Raw genomic sequence first — 21,257 nt, forward strand, 5'->3', positions numbered from 1 at the left:
CCAGCCACGGGGAGGAGGAGAGGGAGACACTCCATCCTGCGGATGTCCAGGGCAACCCCTTCTCCCTCCTTGGCCCTCTTTCTCCCGTCCTAGGCACGGCAAGGCTGCCAGCAGCAGCAGTCCAGGCGACAGGCTTGGGCAGCGCTGGCGGTGGGCTCGGAGCATCTTTCTGCACCAGAAGCAGCGGCCAGCCAACCAGCCATCAAGATTGCGTTTGACTCTTTGATTGATTTGATTCCCTCTGCCCCCCTCCCCTCTTCTTCCTTTTGCTTCTAGGTTTTTTTAACCCCCCCCCTCTCCATCCCTCCCCTCCCCCACCCCCCACTCCCCCCCTCCAAAAAAAATCTCCTCTTACTGCCCGGTTTCTGGAAGACCAGCCGGAATCTCCACGAGGTCTCCTGGGGGGATTTTACAACCAAGCTGGGATCTATGAGTGGGAAGGTGATCAAGCCCAAAGAAGAGAAAGATGCTGCGAAAGGTAAGAAGAAGCCAGACGTGTTTGCAACACCCCCCCCCTTCCTCCCTGCACAACACCCCTTTTGTCTCAACCCCTTACCTGCCTCCAGAATCTCCTTTTGTCTTTTCTCATTTTCTTCTCTTGCTGACCTTTGATGGGGGGGGGGGAGAGGGAGAAGTGGGGAGCAGTCTCGACAATTAAAACAGTCATAATTTTTTTTTAAAACTGTGCGCACACACCTTGGAAATATCTTGGCGAAAGGTGTTTTGTTTTGCCAGGTCTTCCCACTACCCTGGAATATAGACGGGGCGGGGGGGGGGGCTTTTCCTACACTGCAGTGTCTTCCTAGCCCTGACTGTTTGGGATTCTTTCTTTTGTGTGTGTAGCTAGCATGCGTGCATCGCTTGCGACCGTGCTCTGACTGGCACAGACTTGGAGATTTCAAGGCATCAGGAAGTGTGGGAATACGTTCCGCCATAAATCTCGTCATTGATTTGTTGGTAGTAATTAGAGCTGGGTTTGTAGATTGAGGTGGCCGCGGAGAAGGAGACTGTGGCTTCTTTTTTCTTTTCTTTTAATGGGGTGGGTGGCGGTGAGTGTGGCCAGGGATGCTCACCAGGCGTTGCTTGGTCAAAGTAGGAAGTCTTTCATGTGTTTTCCCCTGCTACTTCCACTGGCCTGACATCTGAGCGATGCAAGATTCCCAGGGGTTACAAGTGCTACAGAGGGAGGAGGGTCATCATGGGAGCCCCTTCTTTGGGGCCACCCGACCTCTGGCAGAAGCCTCTCGCAAGGGGGTGCCCTGCTTGTCTGGTTTTTGAGTTTGAGTGGTGCATCCATCCAGGCGGAATCTTCCAGCCACTGGGGGTGAAACCATAGGAAAGGGCTGTCCCTAGTCTGTGAAGTGGCTGGACCCTGACTTCAGGTCTCACCTTGGGAGCACCTGGGTTGCAAAAAAGGGGGAAACAGGTGCAGGAGCGGAGAGGCAGCTTGCAAGGTGCACACCTAGAAGTTGCATGCGTAAGCAGAGGGGCCGTGATGCTGTGCATCTGTCAGTTGCCCTCCCAAGCTATTTCCAAGCAGTGGACTGGCTTCTGGATGTATAAACTGGGTAACAATTACCATGGCGACGAAATGGGGGGGGAGGGCTTGGAGAGGGAAAATTGCTAGTGGATTACTTTCCCTGTATAGCTTTGTAACACCAAACATTAGCCAGTCAGAAGCTGCAGCTACACTGTGTTCAGCCTTGAGAAAGCAATGAATTGAGAAAGAGCAGGCATAAGTGGGGGGGGGGGCGGATTATGGGTACCACTGGGAGTAAAGGATGCTTCCAAAATGTCCCTCCCTTTTCCTTCACAAGGCTGGTGTAAGGCTTCCCTTTCACAGTCACATTGCTAAATTTAGTATACACACATTTTGTGCAACAGACATCAAGCCTTGCCTAGTCACTGCAGAGCGAAAAACAAGAAAGCGAGTGTGTTTCCATTTTTGATGGTGAAAATAAAACCTCCTAAGCCTGTTAAGGTTTTTTTTGGAGGGAGGGGGCATGCAAGTTAGAGATACTGGGCACAATTCTGTAGCAGTTGGCAAGCTCAGGATCCTGCACCATGAGTGAGCTGGGACTGGCCGCTCAACCCTGTCAGGGCCTTACATTTCCATTTTGGATCCACAACAGTTAAGCCCAAATCCTTGGCTTTTTAAAGCTGCTCTTTCCCCTTGGCTTGGGCTGGAGTCAATGGTGGGAGAGGAGCCCGACTTCCTCAGCTCTTCATTTAACCCAGCTGTAGATAAGACAAGATGCTGCAAAGGATGTTTTTCTTAAGTTATAATCAGAACTCTGTCCCCTTTTAAAACAGAAACTAATGCAGCAGTTAGGTAGGGTTTTTTTTACAGACATTGCCCTCTGTGTTGCCCAAAATACTTCAACAGGTGTATGTGTAAGGGTGGGGGGTGAAAATGATTTTTGATTCATCCTCTCATGTGATGTTTTTAGGAGGGAAACATTAATGTGGGGGGGAAAGGCATTTATTCAAATTTATTTATTCAAATGGCACAACCTGAATCATGGCTGTGATTCAGTACTGACACTTGTTCTCTGATATCACTTTCTCGCTGCAACTTCTTTGGTTCCTGAGATGTACTTCTAGGTTCATGTGAAAACCATTGTTCATTCGTGGAGGTCTGTGTGTGTGAGAACTTTTCTGGTTCAGTTTTTATGTGTCACATTCCTCTGGATGCTTTTTTATCTTATATCCTTCTCAGCACATATCTTAAACTGATTTCCATGGGGCGAATGATTTCCCCAGTGGTTGACTTGGATCAAACACTACTGTTTTTCCCCAACCACCATTACTCACCCGACTAATAGTTCCTGCTTTTAATACAACATTTACTCTGTTGAATTTGTAGCTGCTGTTTACAGAAACCTGTATGAAAATAAGCTATATAATGAGCTGTGGAAGTTGCCAGGAGCCTGCTAAGGACTGTGTTTTGCATTTTAAATTTTGCATGAATTTTGGTTGCGGTGTAGCATCAGAGAGGTAGATTTTCTCTCATTTTAAAGGTTTGGTTCATATTTGGTATTGTCACATTGGTAACTTTCAGTGCAATCCTCTACAGATTTACTCCAGTCTAGGATAATTGGGTTCAATAAGTTTGTAGAAGATTTCACTGAAAATGTACCTTTTTGCACCCTCTTTCTCGATCACGTGACTTTTAAAAAACCCTTAACGTGTGCTCATTAATGAAGCAAATCTTATAGCAGTTTAAATGCAGGCTGCTCTGTGTACGTTTTGGAGGAACATGTCTTATTTGATTGCACATCATGTAATTTCATTATAGGTGTCACCCTGAGAGTTATTTTCAATCTTGAGGCTTTGGGGGGACTTTCAGAAGCTTCCCATTCCAGTGGCTGATCAAGTTCTCAGCTGATTAGGGGCTCCAGGACCATTCACAGACATTCATCCAATTTGAGATAGAAATTATAGCTCCAATAGCAAACTTTACTGGCCCCTCTGCTGGTTATAAAAGCAGCACAGTGGAGCTAACCACAAGTAAAAGGGAGATTTCTACAAACCTGTGGCAAGCCACAGGTATGCAGAAGAACATTTCCTCCCAACCCTCTTAATTGGGAGGAAGCACAAAGGGGGGGGGGGAGAGAGAGAATTGCCTATGTGCAATGCAATTGCACAGCTGTGAAAATGTGGTGATGTGGAAGAAACAGGTGTGCAAGGAAATGGCACTCAGCAAACTGTCAGGCCTGCCCCATTCCTCAATCATTCAAAACAGCACCATGCACAAGATAATCCACCACCTGACTGCAGATGCTTGCTTGAGGTTCCATGGCCAATAGATGTCCTTGCTCCAGGAACTGGCCATGACTGCAACCAGAGCTAACTATGCATTATGGTTTAATTCCTCCATGGCTCTTCTCCTGGACTACATGATAAGATGTACACTTGTGCATTCCCCACTGGGAACTCAATTCCCAAGTACACAGGGCCCAATGTGGACCAAGTCCACTGTGTGTGAGGAGAAGGTGCTTAAGTCTCTTCACTTTTCTGTGCCATTTTTCCCAAACTCAAAATGGCCTGGGGGCTCTATTTCTCCTGTTGGTAGTGTTGCCAACTTACCCACACTATGGTGGGCAATCTGCTCCTGCTGTCTCCTCTTGACCCAAATGAGTGGGGCGGGGGAGATATCATTGATGCATCAATGTCACTTCTGCTAAAAACTAGAAATGACATTACCAACACTCTAGGATTTCTCTGATCTGGTTTTTTTTTAACCATAGAGATTAGTGGAATCCTAGAGCACAGGTGACATCACTTCCAGGTTTTAGCTGGAAGTGATGTCAGCAACATCTTTTTTTTTTCTCCATGTGCTGTCCCTCAAAATCTCCTTGGGGTCCCCTTCCCTGCTGTACACAGAGGTTTCCCCATTGAGACAAATGCTGCTTCCCCAGGCGTATTTCAGGTTGGGGATATGGGGGGGGGGGGTGGTGGTGGTGGCTTAAGCACCCTCTTCATGTGTGCTGCGGTCCTGAGCTGAATTGGGCCTCATAAATACCTGACAGTCTGCATGGTGGACCTGACCTTGACGTCAGGACTCTGTATTGTGTTGTTAGGTGAGACATGAGTCTCAGGTGGGTCCAGGCAGTTACATTTACTAGCCTTCCTGTGACATTTTTGCTGCATCCTCTCCTTTGCCTGTTGTGCCAGAGTTCTGGCTCCATGAGGACAGGCAGCAAACCCCCTGGTTGCAGAGCTCAACCTGCACGGCTCACAGCTCCGCAGAGTGGCCAACCCAGAGAACTGTAAGAAAAGAAAAGACAGAGCAGCTACCTCTTCCTGCTACAAGCCAACACTTGTAATGCAGATTACTCACTGATGTGGGCCAAACTGGTCATGCCCCTGAGGATGCTGCTGCCATTTTAAAGTCATTTTAAAGAGTTATGAGGTTGGGCCAACAGCACGGCACTCTTGCTTCCCCCCATATACACCCATGCACATTTTCAAATGTCAGTGCAGCCATGGGGGAGCATTCAAAGCCATTTCAGAATTTGGGGAGGAGGGACAAGAACACTTCAGCTCACTGCTGAAGACTGGGCCTTCTTGGAATTCTGAAATCACTTTAAAATGGTGGCCAAGAGGATGCTGTCTCTTCTACTTTGGTCCTGAGTGTGGATTGGATTACAGCTCGAAAAGGCACAGCTAGAGTGCCAAAGAGGAAGAGGCAAAATGCAGGTGGCACCTGCTTCCCTTCAGGGAACAGAAAAGGGAGACCTGGTGGGAGGAAGGGGGACATTTTTCCTCCCTGTTACTAGTTATAGCATAGAAGCCACCAGTGCAACAGGAGCTTGAGAGTCTTACTCAGGTGCAGACTCACTATTTCAGGCAGTCATAAACCAATGTTATGTGTTATTCATGAATCTTTTTGCACCACTGGACTCTTGTATGTTGAATAACTAGCAGCTGCACATCTGTACCAATTCCATTTTGAAGGGGCACAAGGTAAATTTGTGTCTCTAAATATGTGATGGCCCATTTAGACATCGTGGATTGTCTTTAGTGATGGGTGGACTGCCCTGGGTTCCACGTAGAATGGGCTTGCCTAAAATGAACTCATTTGGGCTGCATTCAGGCTGGCAGGTGCAGCAGTGGCCTCTTGACTTAAAAAAAAAGCTGTCAGTTTGAGGTGCTCTGCTGTGAGCAGACAGCACACGCCTGGCTGCCAAGAGAAGCATGGGCTGCATGCACCCTGGAGGAGTGGTCACACCATTCATGCATCTGCAAGGTGCTTCCATGGTATACCCCAGTCATTCAGACAATCTGGAAATGCATCAGGGAAGTGCTCTGACAATTTGCCACCAGGAAGTATCCAGTAGCTTTTTGAAGCAGCAGAGAGGTGTCAGGAGGTGAAGTAAGGGCAAGGGTGCTGTGGGGCCCATATGTGTGCATGTAAATGCACCAGTTTAATCTGGGTATGGGGGGTGGCTGGGATGGTCCAAATTGCCCTTCTGAATGCAGCCTATGGTGTGATGGGAATCAGACCTAAATTAGCTCATTTTAAGCTCAGGCCCATTCTGAGCTCTAGATCATCTCTCTTCTCTAAATTTTGTTACTGGGAATGCAACCAAGCCTTCAGGTCTCCTTTCCCTGATCCTTTTGAGTGTCCCCTTCCCTGCCTCAGTTTACCTGTCATTGTCAGCAACAAGAAGGTTTGCTAGGGTTGCCAGCTCTGGGTTGGGAAATACCTGGAGATTTTGGGGACAGAGCCTGGGGAGGGTGGAATTTGGGAAGGGAAGGAACCTCAGCATGGTACAATGCCACAGAGTCCATCCTTGAAAACAGCCATTTTCTCCAGGAGAGCTGATCTCTGTGGTCTAGAGATCAGCTGCAAAAGTGGAAGGTCTCCAAGTGGAGTGTCCCATAGGCAGCAATAGCATTTTGATTGTCAGGAGTGCAGGACCCCCTTGGGACAAGTTGCAGCAGCAGCCTTTCTGGTTGCTGATGATGGCAAGCTTCAGTTGAGAAGCAGTGAGCATTTCTGGAGAGCTGGGGCTAAACAATTTATGAGCTGAGTCTGAACTTCCATTCACAATTAGCTGGGAAATTCCAAAGTGTGCGCTTTCAGGTGCCTAATTCCAAACACTGGTTTCACTGTTACATTGCAGTCATCAAGTGATGACTGAGCTTCTCATGCCTAACCTGTAATATCCCATCCTTGCTTGTCCTGTCTGCAAAATGGAAGTACTGGCTGCCACCATTATTTTGAAGACCAACAGTGCAATAATGTCAATAGCCACATTCTCCCCCACCTTCTGTCATTGTACTGCAGTCGACTTATGGTGACCCCACAGAGTTTTCAAGGTAAGAGACTTTCAGGGGGGGGAGTGCCATTGCCTGCTTCTGCCTAGCAACTCAGGTATTCTGTGGTGGTTTCCCATCCAAATATTAACCAGGGGTGACCCTGCTTAGCTTCCAGAACCTGGGTAGCTGGGGCTATCCCGGTCAGGGTATTGTTTCTGTTGCATTTATTTACATTATGTACCCTGTGGCACAGAGTGGTAAAGCTGCAGTACTGCAGTCGGAGCCCTCTGCTCACAACCTGAGTTCGATCCCAGCGCAAGCTGGTTCAGGTAGCCGCCTCCAGGTTGGCTCAGCCTTCCATCATTCCGAGGTCAGTAAAATGAGTACCCAGCTTGCTGGGGGGAAAACGTAGATGACTGAGGAAGGCAATGGCAAACCACCCTGTAAAAGGTCTGCCATGAGAATGTTGTGAAAGCAACGTCACCCCAGTGTTGAAAATGACTGGTGCTTGACTGGTGTCCTTTACCTTTTACTCTGTGAGAAGGGTTGTATATGCTCTTCAGTATTAAGTGATCTAGTAGTCAAATTCATCTCGAACTTTGATCTATTCACACAACCAGGGATCCTGTTTTCTAGATGACTAGGGAAATTTTAGGGCAGTGAAAGAACGGAAACAGCTGTGGAACTGTTTCCGTGTTCCTTGTTCACCCAGATTTCTGATTAGCATGCTGCAGGGCAAGCCAAGAAAGGATCACACATGCTAAATAATGTGGTTTCAATCCACTTAAGTGACTGCAAATAGATTTTACCATTTCACACAGTAAAATCCAGTTGCAAAGTGCACTGAAAGTGGATTGAAAGTACATTAATTAGTGTGTGTGAAAGCACTCCATGTTTCAGTGCAGTTTGCTATTGTAAGTAGTGGGTTCCACATAGTATAGCTAGCACCTCCACCTTGGAAGCAGGTCCTGAGAAAGGCTTTTTTCTACCCACGGTCTTGGGCAGTTGTTGCTAGTTGGAGTAAATAATACTGGGCCAGGTAGACCAATGATTTCACTTGCTGTAAGGCAGTTTCCCATATTCGTGTAGCTAAAAAAATTACCTCCATCATACTTGGAACAAGAGGTCTCAGAAGTCAGATGTTGCTGGCCCATTTTCACTGTGCTAACCTTATCCTTTCAGAGGTTCTGAGTTCTGAGGGTCTTGTGCTGGCTGTGTGAACTTATTCAGGTTGGGCTTCATCCAGAAATCATGTGTGAAAATCCAATATCCCATTGGGCTTCCCAAAGCCACAGGTAAAGGTAATTCCCTGTGCAAGCACCAGTTGTTTCTGGGATGATGTTGCTTTCACAACATTTCTTGGCAGATGTTTTACACAGTGGTTTGCCATTGCCTTCCCCATTCATCTACACTTCCCCCCCAGCAAACTGGGTACTCATTTTACCGACCTCGGAAGGAGTCAACTTTGAGCCAGCTACTTGAACCCAGCTTCGACTGGGATCAAACTTAGGTCATGAGCAGAGCTTTGACTGCAGTACTGCAGCTTACCACTTTGCACCATAGGGCCACAGGAAGGGCTTAAAGCCATTCTTTGGATTCTGAAGCAGAATAAGCAGCCATTCTTTGGATTCTGAAGCAGAATAAGCATTCTTTGGATTCTGAAGCAGATAAGGACTGATCTCTAAAAAAGTAAAGGTAGTCCCCTGTGCAGGCACCAGTCATTTCCAACTCTGGGGTGACAGACTGATCTCTATCTGCTACTTACTGTGGCTGTCTCTCCTGCCTTTTTCTGTGCAGCCATTAAACCAACATTAGGGCAATCCATATGTGAACAGAATTCTTGCAACTTCTATGTGGCAGAAACTTTTTGCATTTTCCACAGGCCACTTAGAATCATCTAATGTCTTCTTGCTGCCTTGCTGGTCCCAAGATAATCAGAATTTGTACATCATTATAGAGCCTCATTTGGTAAAGCAAAGAGACAAGGCTTCCCCCCCTCCCTGCTATCAGGCATGGCTAAAGAGATCCAGCAGTGCATGAGCTTCAGCGCAAGGAACTTCAGAGAAAAAGGCTGATACTTTCAAGAGCATTGCAGCTGGGGCTGCGTTCTTTGAACTTCAGACATCACAGGCAGGCTTAGAGCATGGTGATAAGTCCACATTATCAATTTATGGGATGGCCGAACCCATCAAAAGGGCAGAATATCAAGTTTCCATTTCAATTAGGACTCCCCCCACCCCCTGCAGCCCTCTGTAAAGCTGTTGCACATTTCTTCCAGGAAAATGGAGCAGTTTTTAACATGTGAAGCAAGGTCTCTTGACTGATTTGCAAAGAACACTGTGGCTGAAATTGCCATGACGTCCCCAGAATTCAGCTGACCAAGCCAAATTCCAGCCTGAGCAAAACTGGATTTCACATCCTATTTAAAAAAATATATGAGAAAATGTGCATAATTTTCCTCAGCATTACAAGGTAAACATGGATTACAAGGTAAAATTATGCAGCAATTAAGTCTTCATTGTCTGTGTTTAATCTCCCCATTCCAAGCTGGGTTTTTTGAAAGAATCTCAAATGAAAGATATCTGGAAGAGGATTGGGGAGAACTGATAGATGGAAGGGAATGGCATGCCCTCCTTCTGCCTGTTGATTTTCTCCAAACTATTCCCTACCTCTGCATCTTGTGCTGCTCAAGTTTGGGAGCCTGTATTTGCTAAGGTAACATGCAATTTTGCTCATGTTTCCAGAGTTTGCCTAGTTCTAGGAGTCACATCATGTCAGAGAGCTCCCATGCAGTTCCTGCTGTAATGCTGGCTTCAAGCCTTGCTGTGCTCCCTTAGTCTAAGCAACCTGTAGCTCGGGGAAGTTTCTAAGCTTCCCAGCCTGCTTGCTGCTCCTGCCATCTGTGGAAAAATTTAGAGGTTGGTCCTTGCCAGCCCTTGAATGTTCCACTTCTGCACTCATGTGGAATTGCAGACTAGACATAGGCATGAATTTATGGATCTGCCCTTGGTGCATGAGGACTATGTAGTTCTTTTAGGGCTGCCAGTCTCAAGGAGGGACCTGGAGAATCCCCCAGAATTACAGCTCATCTCCAGACTACATAGATCAGTTTTCCTGGAGAAAATGGCAACTGGAGGGTGGACTCCCTGGTGTTGTATCCCACTGAGATCCCTGTCCTCCCCAGGCTCCACCCCCAAACCTCCTGGAGTTTCCCAAACTGGATCTGGCATCCCTCCTTTCCCCCATCCTTTGGCAGGGGTTGGCGGGGGGGTGGGGGGGTGGGGACCTGGCAACCCTAAATTCTCTCTTAACCCTCTTCCTAAACTAACTTTATGAATTCCTGCTTAACAATGAGCAGACTTTTGAGGGACTGCATTTCCTGTGAGTACTTATAGTTCATGAAATCCAGTAACCTAGGGAAGAGGACATTACAGAGACTAGCATAGATCACAGTTTGCAGAGTACTTTTTGTTCACCAGAGCATCCGTTGTAGCTATAATTTATGGGTTCTCAATCACCTAGGTTTTTACCATGGGTTATGTAACAGGCCCAGTGTTCCCTCTAAGCTGAATTAATGTGAGCTAGTTCACAATTTTTTAGCCTCCAGCTCACACATTTTTGTCTCAGCTCAAGAAAAATGGCCCAGAGCAAACTAATTTATGCAGTAGCTCACAACTTTAATGCCAGTAGTATTTTTGCTTACAAGACTCCGCAGCTTAGAGGGAATATTGAACAGGTCATGTGTTTCTGTTCCTAAAAAGCAAATGCTTGGCATCAGACACAAAAAACAAAAACAAAACCCATTTGCACACAGTAATTCTTACTTTGAGCATTCGCAGAACAAATTATCCAAGGGCCCTTAACTCAGTGGCAGAACATATGTTTTGCACATAGAGGGTCTCAGGATCTGTCCTTGGCATCTCCAGTTAAAAGATCTGTTCCATTCCATTCTCCACCTCTTATTCTGAGTAAAAAAGCATGGGGTTTGCAACAGCGTTCCAATACTGAGCCAAACTGGAGCTGATCCTAAGTGCTGGAAGAAGAGCCTTGCTGCTAGGAGTGATCCAGGACTAAGCACTAGCTAAATGTAAGAGCTGTTGAACCAGCAAAGACTCATTCAGGAAGCTGATAACCCCACCACCACCCCTTCCAGTAGTCAGTGTTAGGTCCCCCAGTCCTTCCTGGACTCAATGAGTAGCATCGACTTCCTGTGTGTGAAGAGGCTGCCATCTATGCACTCCTCTGCCTGGTTCAGGATTCACCCCTGGCAGTCTGCTACCTTTTCTGATACTGGAGGGCATTGTGGGCCTGGTGATAGAAGGAACCACTCATAGGGCTTCTGATCTACCTGAGTCTCTGGCTGTTGAGCAAGAGCCAGTTGTGACAGATTTGGCACGTATCTTCTATGGATCTGGGGGTGGGGGGCTCAAGGAGCCTGAGATGTAATGGGGAGGCTAGGGGATGTGTAGTCTCCCTCTTCTTAGGACTCTGACAGGCTGGAGCAGACCATAAAAGATCCCAGGTGACAGATGTTGAGAAAGACCTTTTGGTGCCTGAGACCCTGGAGAATTGCTGGCAATTGCAATGGACAACACTAAGCTAGATGAGCCAGTGGTTTGATACAATGTGAGGCAGCTGTATATGTCCCCATGCTAAATTCCACTGACCACAGTTGGAGTACTATTGTAACATCCAACTCTGCTTGATTTTAGCAAGCATTTGGTCAGCCTTTGCAAAAGAAACTCAACCGTCCCCAAAACAATAACTGGAGTTAACCATGCAGTTAATGTCATATGAAACTTGCCTTGATGGGCTTGGGGTTCAGCAACGCTGGCAGGTAGCTCGCTTAGAAATGTCTAACAGCAGCTCCTCTTATTTATACATGGCCATGCTATAGGGTTGCCAAGTCCTCTTCATTCCTCGGTGGGGGACACTCACACATGCAACGTGCGCACGCGTGACAAAATGATGTCACCCGGAAGTGACATCATCAAAATGGTGGCGCCCATGTGGGGCTGCTCTAGGCATTTCCAGGAAAACTCTATGGTTTTCCAGGTCGCTCTAGCCATTTGGGAGGTAAAACTCCATAGTACAAGAAGTACCATAGAGTTTTAACCTCCCAAATGGCTAGAGAGTCCAGGAAAACCATAGTTTTCCCAGAAACGCCTAGAGCAGCCCCACATGCGTGCCGCCATTTTGATGATGTCACTTCCAGGTGATGTCATCATGCCACCGATGCAGTGGGAGGTTCCCCCCCACTGACTCAATGTAGGCTGGCGGGTTGGGAACTCCTGGGTGGGAGATTCCCCGCCTGGACTGGGGGCTTGGCAGCCCTACCATGCTATATTGTTAGTAGCACTCCAGCTTATAAACCAAGCACATTATAAACATTCTGTACTTTCCCCAAAATAAATTGTTATTTTTAAATACTGTTCCCCTAAATGAAAGCTTTTCACAGAGTTTTGCACGTGATCTACAGGCCCATCCAATTTTCTTCCTCCCTACTCTCCTTGTTTGTTTGTTTGTTTGTTTTTAAACTGAAGCAAGGAGGTAACCATTGACAGACCTCATAAACAATATGCTATTAGTATGTGAACAACATAAAGTTAATGCCTTTTGTACCAACTGGTTATCAGTAAGCAATAAGCCATGCCTCTACTCTGATTGGCTACTTCAGCATAAATCTTCTCAACAATGCAGTGTTGTCTGCTCCAAAACATCCCATTCAGAGAGGGTTGCCTGCATTACAGGTCCCAGAAGGAAGCAATGCCTTTAACAGGCAACTAATCAATTAATTGCAGTGATAAATTAAATGCTTCTAGCTTTAAAGAAGAAGCACAGTTGACATCTCATGGATGTTCAGTGGGAAAACTCGCTTTGATTGGTAACAGATCCAGGCCATGTGAAATGTTGACTGCAAAATAATTGATGAGAGGAGGTGCAGAGGACCTGTCATTTGATGAATTATTTTGACTTGAATATCAAGGGACAAACCCCCAGAAGTACATGAATTAAAATCCACATAGGTCAAGTGGCGTCTCAGGCAATTTCCTGTATATATGTCTGTATATCTATCAGTTGGAATTGGATTTTATAATAGCCCTGCTTCAAATTATTGCAAATGGCAACATTTTTCCATATCTACTTCCATTTGTCTAGGGAAATATCGCTAGGATCTCATTCCCATGTAACTGCCTGATGAGTTTATCTAGATATTTTAAAAGTCTCCATATTACATTATGCCTTGATTGCTATGATGAAGGAAGATGAGTATATATGTAATAAATAATTATGGTGTGATTATTTCATAGTTCTATATAAATTCTAAATATTATTTGAAAAAGTAGCAAGCATACTGGTTGGATACCTCCTCTACACAATCGTGTCCAGTTCTACTCTTCATTCAAGCCTTTTCCAGTGTTGCTGTTGTTCACGGGGGTTTCATGATCGTCAGGGTAGCTTCCTGTCCCCCCTATTTTTATTATACCAATTTTTAAAAATCCATTGATTTAGTCATATTCATACTGAAAGTGTTAAACTGTGTATCAGGCAGAACTATATAGAACTATATAACAAGCAATTCTCAAACAGGAACTCTTTTATTATGCAAAAAAGAAAAGAAGTGATAATGAAAGGGTTTACCTCTCCTTTCTCTTTCACAAGCAAAAAGTGTCCTGGGGGGTGGGGTGGAGAAGAGGGCTAATCTCGCCTGATTTTCTTCCTTAGTATATCCTCCATCCTTCATGCCTTGTGTCTATGCTGGTTCCATGATCCCCAGCACAGTGTTTTCCCCTTCCTCCTATTTGCACCATCTGAAAATCTGGCCAGATCCAATCCTATGTATTGCTGCAAACCACAAAGTAAAGGCTTAGCTTCTTCAATTTCATTGCTTGTGATGGTGAATACAGGAGCAAGAGTGCTGGAACGATCTCTCTTGTTGTCACATGTAGGAATGATACATTCAGGAAAACGTACAACCTCGTGTTTCCTTTTTGATGTAAAGGAGTTATTTATTTGAGACATTTTTTAAAAAAAATCCATATGTTACACCATTTCAATGTTTGCCTGTTCATGTGGTATGGAACCAGAGGTAAAAATCTAATGAGCAGATATTCAAGGCTCAGTGGAGTGAAGGTTTTTAAAAAGTTGCAGATCTGAAGTATGATCTGGGTCTATAGAGTTGTCTCAACCTGTGCCTCTGTCAGAGGTTTTTGGTTTTTTTAAGTCATTGGTTCTGCATCCTGTGGGAAAGAAGAAGACTGGCAGACTACATCAGTGACAACAATTTGACATCTAAAACACTCTTGGGCCATGATCGATAGCTGCTGATGTTGGATCAGACTTGGCAAGGAGGAACTATTGTCTAGCTTGGCACTATACTGGCACTATTGGTGGTGATGTCAGGTGTTCACCACCTGATTCAAATTCAGATCCACCCCCCAACCCCGCAAAAAAACCAACCCCAAATTCAGATCCATCCCATATTCCAGTTGAAGTTGGTGAGAGTTCACAGTTGGTGGGAATTCACAGTTTTATCTCTCTAGGCTTTGTTTTTATTGAGTGGTGTATTGTTAACATCCAGAAGCTTGTGATATTTTTTGTAATGGAGCCTGTTATGATTCATTATCTATAATAATATGTAAAGCTCCAAATATAAAATAACTTGCTGTAACTTAGGAAGAAGCTATGTTTGCCCCTGGGAGTCTCAAGGTAGATCTTTGGTTTTTTACACACTCACTCAGAGACATTGTTGCCAATTTCATTATTTCCAAATGTCAGATATTTTTGAGACTGGGGAAAAAAATCAATGCAAAATGTTATTTAAAAAAAACACAAGCTAGGCACCTGAGTGGGACATGCGGAGCAGCCGAGGATGGATCAAAGGGCAGAAGCTGCAAGGAGTTTGGCCACATGTGAAATCTTTCTTTTGTTCCTGTGGGCAAAGTAGACAAAGGTGGAAGTCTAACCTTCTGTTTATGTTAAGGTGTGGTATGCAGGAACTGTGTATGGCTGGGGACATGTGAGAGAATCCCTTTCCACAGCTTCAATTAACAAACCAAAGACATGGGATAGAGAAGGTAGAGAAAGAAACACTTTTCTCCCTTTCGCACAGTACAAGAACTCATGGGCACTCAATGAAATTGCTGAGCAGTCAAGTTAGAACAGATAAAAGGAAGTACTTCTTCAGCCAAAGGGTGATTAACACATGGAATTCATTGCCACAGGAGGTGGTGGCGGCTATAAGCAGAGATTGCTTCAAGAGGAGATTGAATAAACATGTGGAGCAGAGGTCCATCAGTGGCGATCATCCACAAGGTATAGATGGAATTCTCTGTCTAGGGCACGTGATGCTCTTTATTCTTGGTGCTTGAGGAGCAGCACTGGGAGGGCTTCAAGTGTCCAGACCCCACTGGTGGGCCTCCTGATGGCACATGTTGTTGTTGTTTTTGCCACTGTGTGACAGACTGTTGGACTGGATGGGCCACTGGCCTGATCCTGCATGGCTTTTCTTATGTTCTTATGTGAAGTGGCCTTATACTGAATTGGGCCATTGGGTCATATAGTCCAGTATTACCTACTGTTGCAGCTTTCTAGGCTTCCAGGCAAACAATCTGTTTTACCAGCCTCACTGCCGTGATCCTGTTGGACACAGGAAGCTGCCCTATACTGAATCTGACTATTGATCTATCAAGACCAATACTGTCTACTCCAACAGGCAGGGTTGTCAACCTCCAAGTGGGGCCTAAAGTTCTCCAAGAATTACAACTGATCTCCAGACTACAGAGATCAGATCCCCTAGTGAAAATGGGAGCTTTGGAGGGCAAACTCTATGGTATACTGTAGATCCTAGGTGATATCCCTCACCAGATTCTCTCATCCACAGGCAACACCTCCAAATCTCCAGGAATTTTCCAGGCTAGAGTTGGCAACCCTATCAACAAGAAATGACTCCCCAAGGTTTTAAGAAGAGATCTTTCACATTAACCTGGTCATTTTAACTGGGGATGCTGGGACTGAACCTGCACACAAAACCACTGAACCCCTTCTATATAATTGAAAACAATTGAAACTGCTTTAACTGGAGACACTGAGGACTAATCCCAACCAATGTTCCCTCTAAATTGCAGAGTCTCGTGAGCAAAAATTCTACTTTGTGAGCTACTGACATTAAAGTTGTGAGCTACTGAATAAATTAGTGTGCTCTGGGGTCATCTTTCCTGAGCTAAGACAAAAATTTGTGAGCTGGAGGCTAAAAATCTGTGAGATAGCTCACACTAACTCAGCTTAGAGGGAACACTGATCCCTACATGTCCACGCTGTACCACAGACCAATGATACTTCAGATATCACCATCACTGCCATAAGGTTCTTCATCCAATCAAATATGCGGGAGCCAGCAACCAGAGCAAGCACATGCATGCCTAATGCTGTCTCCTGTTCTTAGAGTTGCCAACCTTCAGGTGGTGGCTGGACATCTCCTGGGATTATGACTGATCACCAAGTAACAGAGATCAACTGACCTGGAGAAAATGGCTACTTTGGGAGGTGAACTCTATGGTATTATGTCCCATTGAAGTCCTTCCCTTCCCCAAAACCCACCCTCCTCAGGCTCCACTCTCAAAACATTCTAGTATTTCCCAAACCAGAGTGGGCGACCCACTCTAGATGACCATTCCAAAGGACTATGCCCACCACCAAAAAGGTCTGTTATCTTATTTGTTGCTGTATGGATGGTCCTAAGAAAGGGCACCTTAAGGAAGAGGCTGTCAGTAACTATGAAGTCTCTAATCCATTAATTTAAAGGTAATAACCAGCTCTTTGACTTGGGCTTGGAATCTAATAAGTAGTCTGAGCAGTTGATGTCGCATAGGACTTATGTATTCTGAGCAGCTAACGCCAAAGAAGTGTATTGCTGCTGCATTTGGTAGTGTCAGAAGCTTCTGAGATGCCTTCAAAGGCAGTTCCAGGTACATCATGTTACAGTAATCCTGTCTGGAAGATACAGGAGCATGGGTCAATGTAACCTGGTTGGTGGGATTTAGGTAAGAGGCCAACTTGTGAGATGTAACTGAAAGAAGGAGCTTCTAGGAAAAGCACCGATCTTCTCACCTATTAGCCACATCCAGGAGCAACCCCCAGCTCTTAACTTGATCTTTGCAGAAAATATTCTGGAACCAAACACAGAACTAACCCAAGCAAAACTATGCTGTATGTGTGTATACGTATATGGGTTGCACTTGCCAACTCTGTAAAATCCTAGAGATTTGAGAGTGGATCCTGGGGAGGGCAGAATCTGGGGACAAGGAATCTCTGTGGGGTATAATACTATGAAGGCCACACTTCAAAGCAGGTGTTTTCTCTTGGGGGGGGGCAAATATATGTCAACTGGAGGTTGGTAGTAATTCTGGGAGATCTCCAGGCCCTCCCACCTTGACAGCTCTACTTAGAAAGGAACCCCTAGGAATATTACATTGTCCATGTTGAGACTAAACATTTAAAATGAGTGAATACAAAAGTTAGGTCCCCCCGCCCCCTCCATCCTCCTAAGCCTGTTGCTAATATTAGCAGTTGCAAAAGTTCAGGAAAATCACTGCTGGTACCATTTGTGGAAACAATTCTGCATTCAACAGAATGAATCCAAGGATGAAACTTTTACTGGGCTATATCAGTTCAGCCAGGGATGGAAGAGAGCTGCATGTTGAAGGGCCTCCCTGAGGAGCTCATATTCTTGCATGGAGAAAAACAGCATGGCAGAGTGAAATATTTAGCCTTATTTTCTCTCTGACATGCCTTTTTGTTCTACATGGGAAGATCAGTTTAATGCTGGAGCAATCCTATATGCAAATTCTTTGCCCCCTCCATGTTCACTCACACCTCCAGCCTGAAGTGATGCAGTCTAAGTCTTACTGCTTGAAATAATTTAATTACTAGGATTGTGTTATTTTATCTCCCCACCCTCCAGCCACCAAATTCTGACATTTGATGATTCAACTGGGACATAATAAAGCATTCTAAATCTTTGAATAAGCTGTCCTTGAGCTGTCAACCAACCCATATGAAATTTAAGAAAGAGATGCCCACAGGGGCATTCACTTGGATGGGTGGGATTTGGCATATTTCATAGCAAAGATTACATCCTTTTAGACTATTAACTCACCTGACCTGGATAGTCCATGCCAGCCTGATCTTGTCAGATCTCAGAAGCTAAACAGGGTCAGCCTTGGCTAGTACTTGGATGGGTGATCTTTAAGGAATATCAGGGTTATGGCACAGAGGCATGCAATGCCAAGCCATGCCTGAAATGTCTCTTGCATTTAAAACAAGTCTAGCTTGCCGCCTAGTTGTGCATAAGACAAAAAACAATAACAACAGGAACTTCTGGCTGCTGAACCATCTTAGGTTCTCCAGGTTATACAATACATGATGATGATTGATTGTAAACAACTCCATGCAGGGCTTCAAGTATTGTTTCTTTAGACCTAATATAAATTTGTATGGCTCCCATCCCCAAAACCTAGTTCTCTGCAATGTTGTCAAGCCACCCCATTGGACTACTGGGATTGCTATCTCTGGTTTGGGAAATTCCAGAGATTTAGGTAAGGTGACTGGGGAGGGTGAGGTTTGAAGGAGGAAGAGAACTCAGTATGGATGTGATGTCATAGAGTCCAAAGCTGCTACTTCTTCAAGGGAATTGATCTCTGTAATCAGAAAGTACTTCTAGAAGAACTCCAGGCCCCACCTAAAGGTTGGTACCCCTAGACTGCACCCGCGGTTATCACTCTGCTTGGGCCTTGCCTCTGTGCCCATGGAGATCTTCCCCTTAGCCCAGTCCCTGAAAGCCGGGTCACCCTCTGTCAGTCTGAAGGATCAGTTTTGCCTTCATGGAAAGCTTGACTCCAAAGCTGACTTTGTATCCATCCTCTGGTGAATCCAGCCATTGAGCATGAGAATAAAACTTTATGCATGTGCGCCATCTTTTCATCTATACTTCTTCCTGGATTCTGTTTCTTACAGTGTCATTGCAAGCAGATCTACAGCCCTTTAGGCTGCAGGTGATTGTATGACGAGGGGACAGAGAAGAACATGTTTTTCTCTCTTTTTTAAAAATACCAGCATTGTTACTTTGGTACGGCAGATAGTGGTAAGCTACAGTACTGCAGTCCCAAGCTCTGCTCACGACCTGAGTTCAATCCCGGTGGAAGCTGGGTTCAGGTAGCCGGCTCAAGCCTTCCATCCTTCCGAGGTCAGTAAAATGAGTACCCAGCTTGCTGGGGGGAAAGTGTAGATGACTGGGGAAGGCAATGGCAAACCACCCCATAAAACATCTGCTGTGAAAACGTTGTGATGTGATATCACCCCAGAGTCAGAAATGATTGGTGCTTGCACAGGGGACTACTTTTATCTTTAGCTTTCTTGAGGCCATCTATTAACCCTATGACTGGGTATTGCTTACAGTCAATAGATTGCTTATAGTCAAGAAATTGCTTACATGCTTGTAGTCAAGAGATTTGAATGGATGATCCCCTTGCTCCTTTGCCTAATATTATCTCCTGATGGGAATGGTCCACTCTTTCAGTGGTAGGGGGTGTTTGCAAACATCACAAGTTAACAATAATACAGGATCATCTGAGTGACTGTAGTGATGAACGTTCTGATCAGCCATGGTTGGTATTTATCTTAATTTTTTTTTAAAATCCTGCTCTTCTTCTAAGGAGTTCTGGGTGGTGTACATAGTTTCACCCTTACCATTTCATCCCCACAGAAACACTGAGAAAGCCAGTAGCCCAAGATTACCTGGTGAACATACAGGGATGGTGGGAATTTATATGCTAATCTTGCAGTTCCTACTGCACTGATGTCTTCCAAGAAAGCCAGTTCTGTGTAACAAATGCTGCTGAATGAAGGAGATGTGCCTGGGGAGACAGGTGGAAAGGCCATAAAGAAGTCTTTGCATTGTGATTTAATGACTAACTGGAATTTCCATTGGCTAGAAAATTTTCCCACGGACACACGTCCCATCTGCTAATATGTTTCAGCACAATTGGTTCTCTGGTCTTGTAGAGCAACTTTGGTGCCTCAGGATGTCATTTTTCTAAAACCTTCTCTTATTGCCTCTCTATAAATCTAATCCTGGCAAATATTGCTTATAGTCAATTTACAGAGCTGAAAAAGCCCGACCTTGAACCAACAAATGTAGCTGAAACTATCATACTCGGAATGGTCTTCAATAGCATATCACCTGATGTTCCTTCCCAACAAGGATTATTTTGGAATATCAAACTTTTAAGGACTCATGATGTAAATGTGCATTCAGTCTGTCTTCTGGGGCTTAAATCCCAGTAGATGCGGCTTGCTGGTCTAGTGATTTTGGTTTACTATAAGTGGCTTTTGGTGGAAAGTATTTAGCTAAACCTATTCCTGCAGCCTGATCCTGCATATGTTGAAGTGAGCCCCCGTCAGCTCTGTAGGTCTTCCTCCGTGTATAGATTTTTTTCTTTTTTTTAAGTCTTGGAATATTTCTCTCTTTCTTAACATTTTTTAAAAGAAGTTCCTTTCTCTTTGTGACCCAGTTTTCTTACCTGAAGGGATGTGTATTAAGACCAAAATCAGTAGGGATTTACTGCCCTACACTGGTCATGAGGTGACCATTGCTATATACGGGGTATCCAATGCCAGGCAGAGGGGGCAGAGCCGTAGAGACACAGGAACACAGCAGCTTTCATTAGTCACATAATGACTTTAGTCTGCAAATTGGGAAGCAACTTTATGATTCTATGATTCTAGTTGAGTACCGGACATCTGTTTCACTCCAGGTTTTCTTAGCTCTGTCTTTAAGGTAACATTGCTGCTTTGGTCTTTCAGGTTGGGGCAGGGCCATGGCTCGGTGGTAGAGCATCTGCTTTGTGTGTGTATGTGGTTGCATATAGGGACTGCTATTTGGGGTGTGGACTCATCCAATGTTTGCCTTTGGTCAAACTGGCACGGCACATTTTTGCATGACCAGATGTCAACAGAAATTTATGTGTACACCAGGGCTTTTTTTTCCTGGGAGAACATGGCAGAATGGAATTCCAGAACCTCTTTGTGGAAACAAAATTCTCAATAATGTTTAAAAGTCCATGCAGGACACCCATGTGTTTCTCCTTCATTTCATTCTTGAGAGTTCTGGCACCTCTTTTTCAAGAAGAAAAAAAAAAGCTCTGAACCACTGTCAATTCTCTAAAACCCTTTTGTCCATCTCTGGCCTCAGCATAGTTTCTGATGAACTTTACCCATTGCTTTATGTAAACTGGAAGCTGGCATCATTGTCTGTACCATTAATTAAGGCCTTCAAGCAATAAGCTTGTTAAAACCACTCCACAATGTGTTTGGTGCCGTCACATCATATGCTAATTGGATTTCTGAGCCCTTTCTCATGTGCTGTAATTTTTGATGGACAGGGAGGGGCGAGAGAGACTATGTTCTGATATAAAGCAATCCCCAAGAGT

The 21,257-nt window shown here is 45.0% G+C and overlaps 1 protein-coding gene across 2 annotated transcripts in view; it reads left to right on the top strand.

Moving 5' to 3' along the window:
• The first annotated feature begins 312 nt into the window (after positions 1–312).
• Positions 313–21,257, top strand: part of FGF13 (fibroblast growth factor 13) — a 272,150-nt gene continuing 251,205 nt past the window's right edge. For both annotated transcript variants that reach the window (XM_060249482.1, XM_060249484.1), the window contains exon 1: positions 313–478. In XM_060249482.1, coding sequence (XP_060105465.1) covers positions 430–478 — 49 coding nt within the window. In that variant the 5' untranslated portion in view covers positions 313–429. The remainder of the gene's footprint in view (positions 479–21,257) is intronic.

The sequence above is a fragment of the Heteronotia binoei genome, chromosome 11 (assembly GCF_032191835.1).
Source record: "Heteronotia binoei isolate CCM8104 ecotype False Entrance Well chromosome 11, APGP_CSIRO_Hbin_v1, whole genome shotgun sequence".
Classification (NCBI taxonomy): Eukaryota; Metazoa; Chordata; class Lepidosauria; order Squamata; family Gekkonidae; genus Heteronotia; species Heteronotia binoei.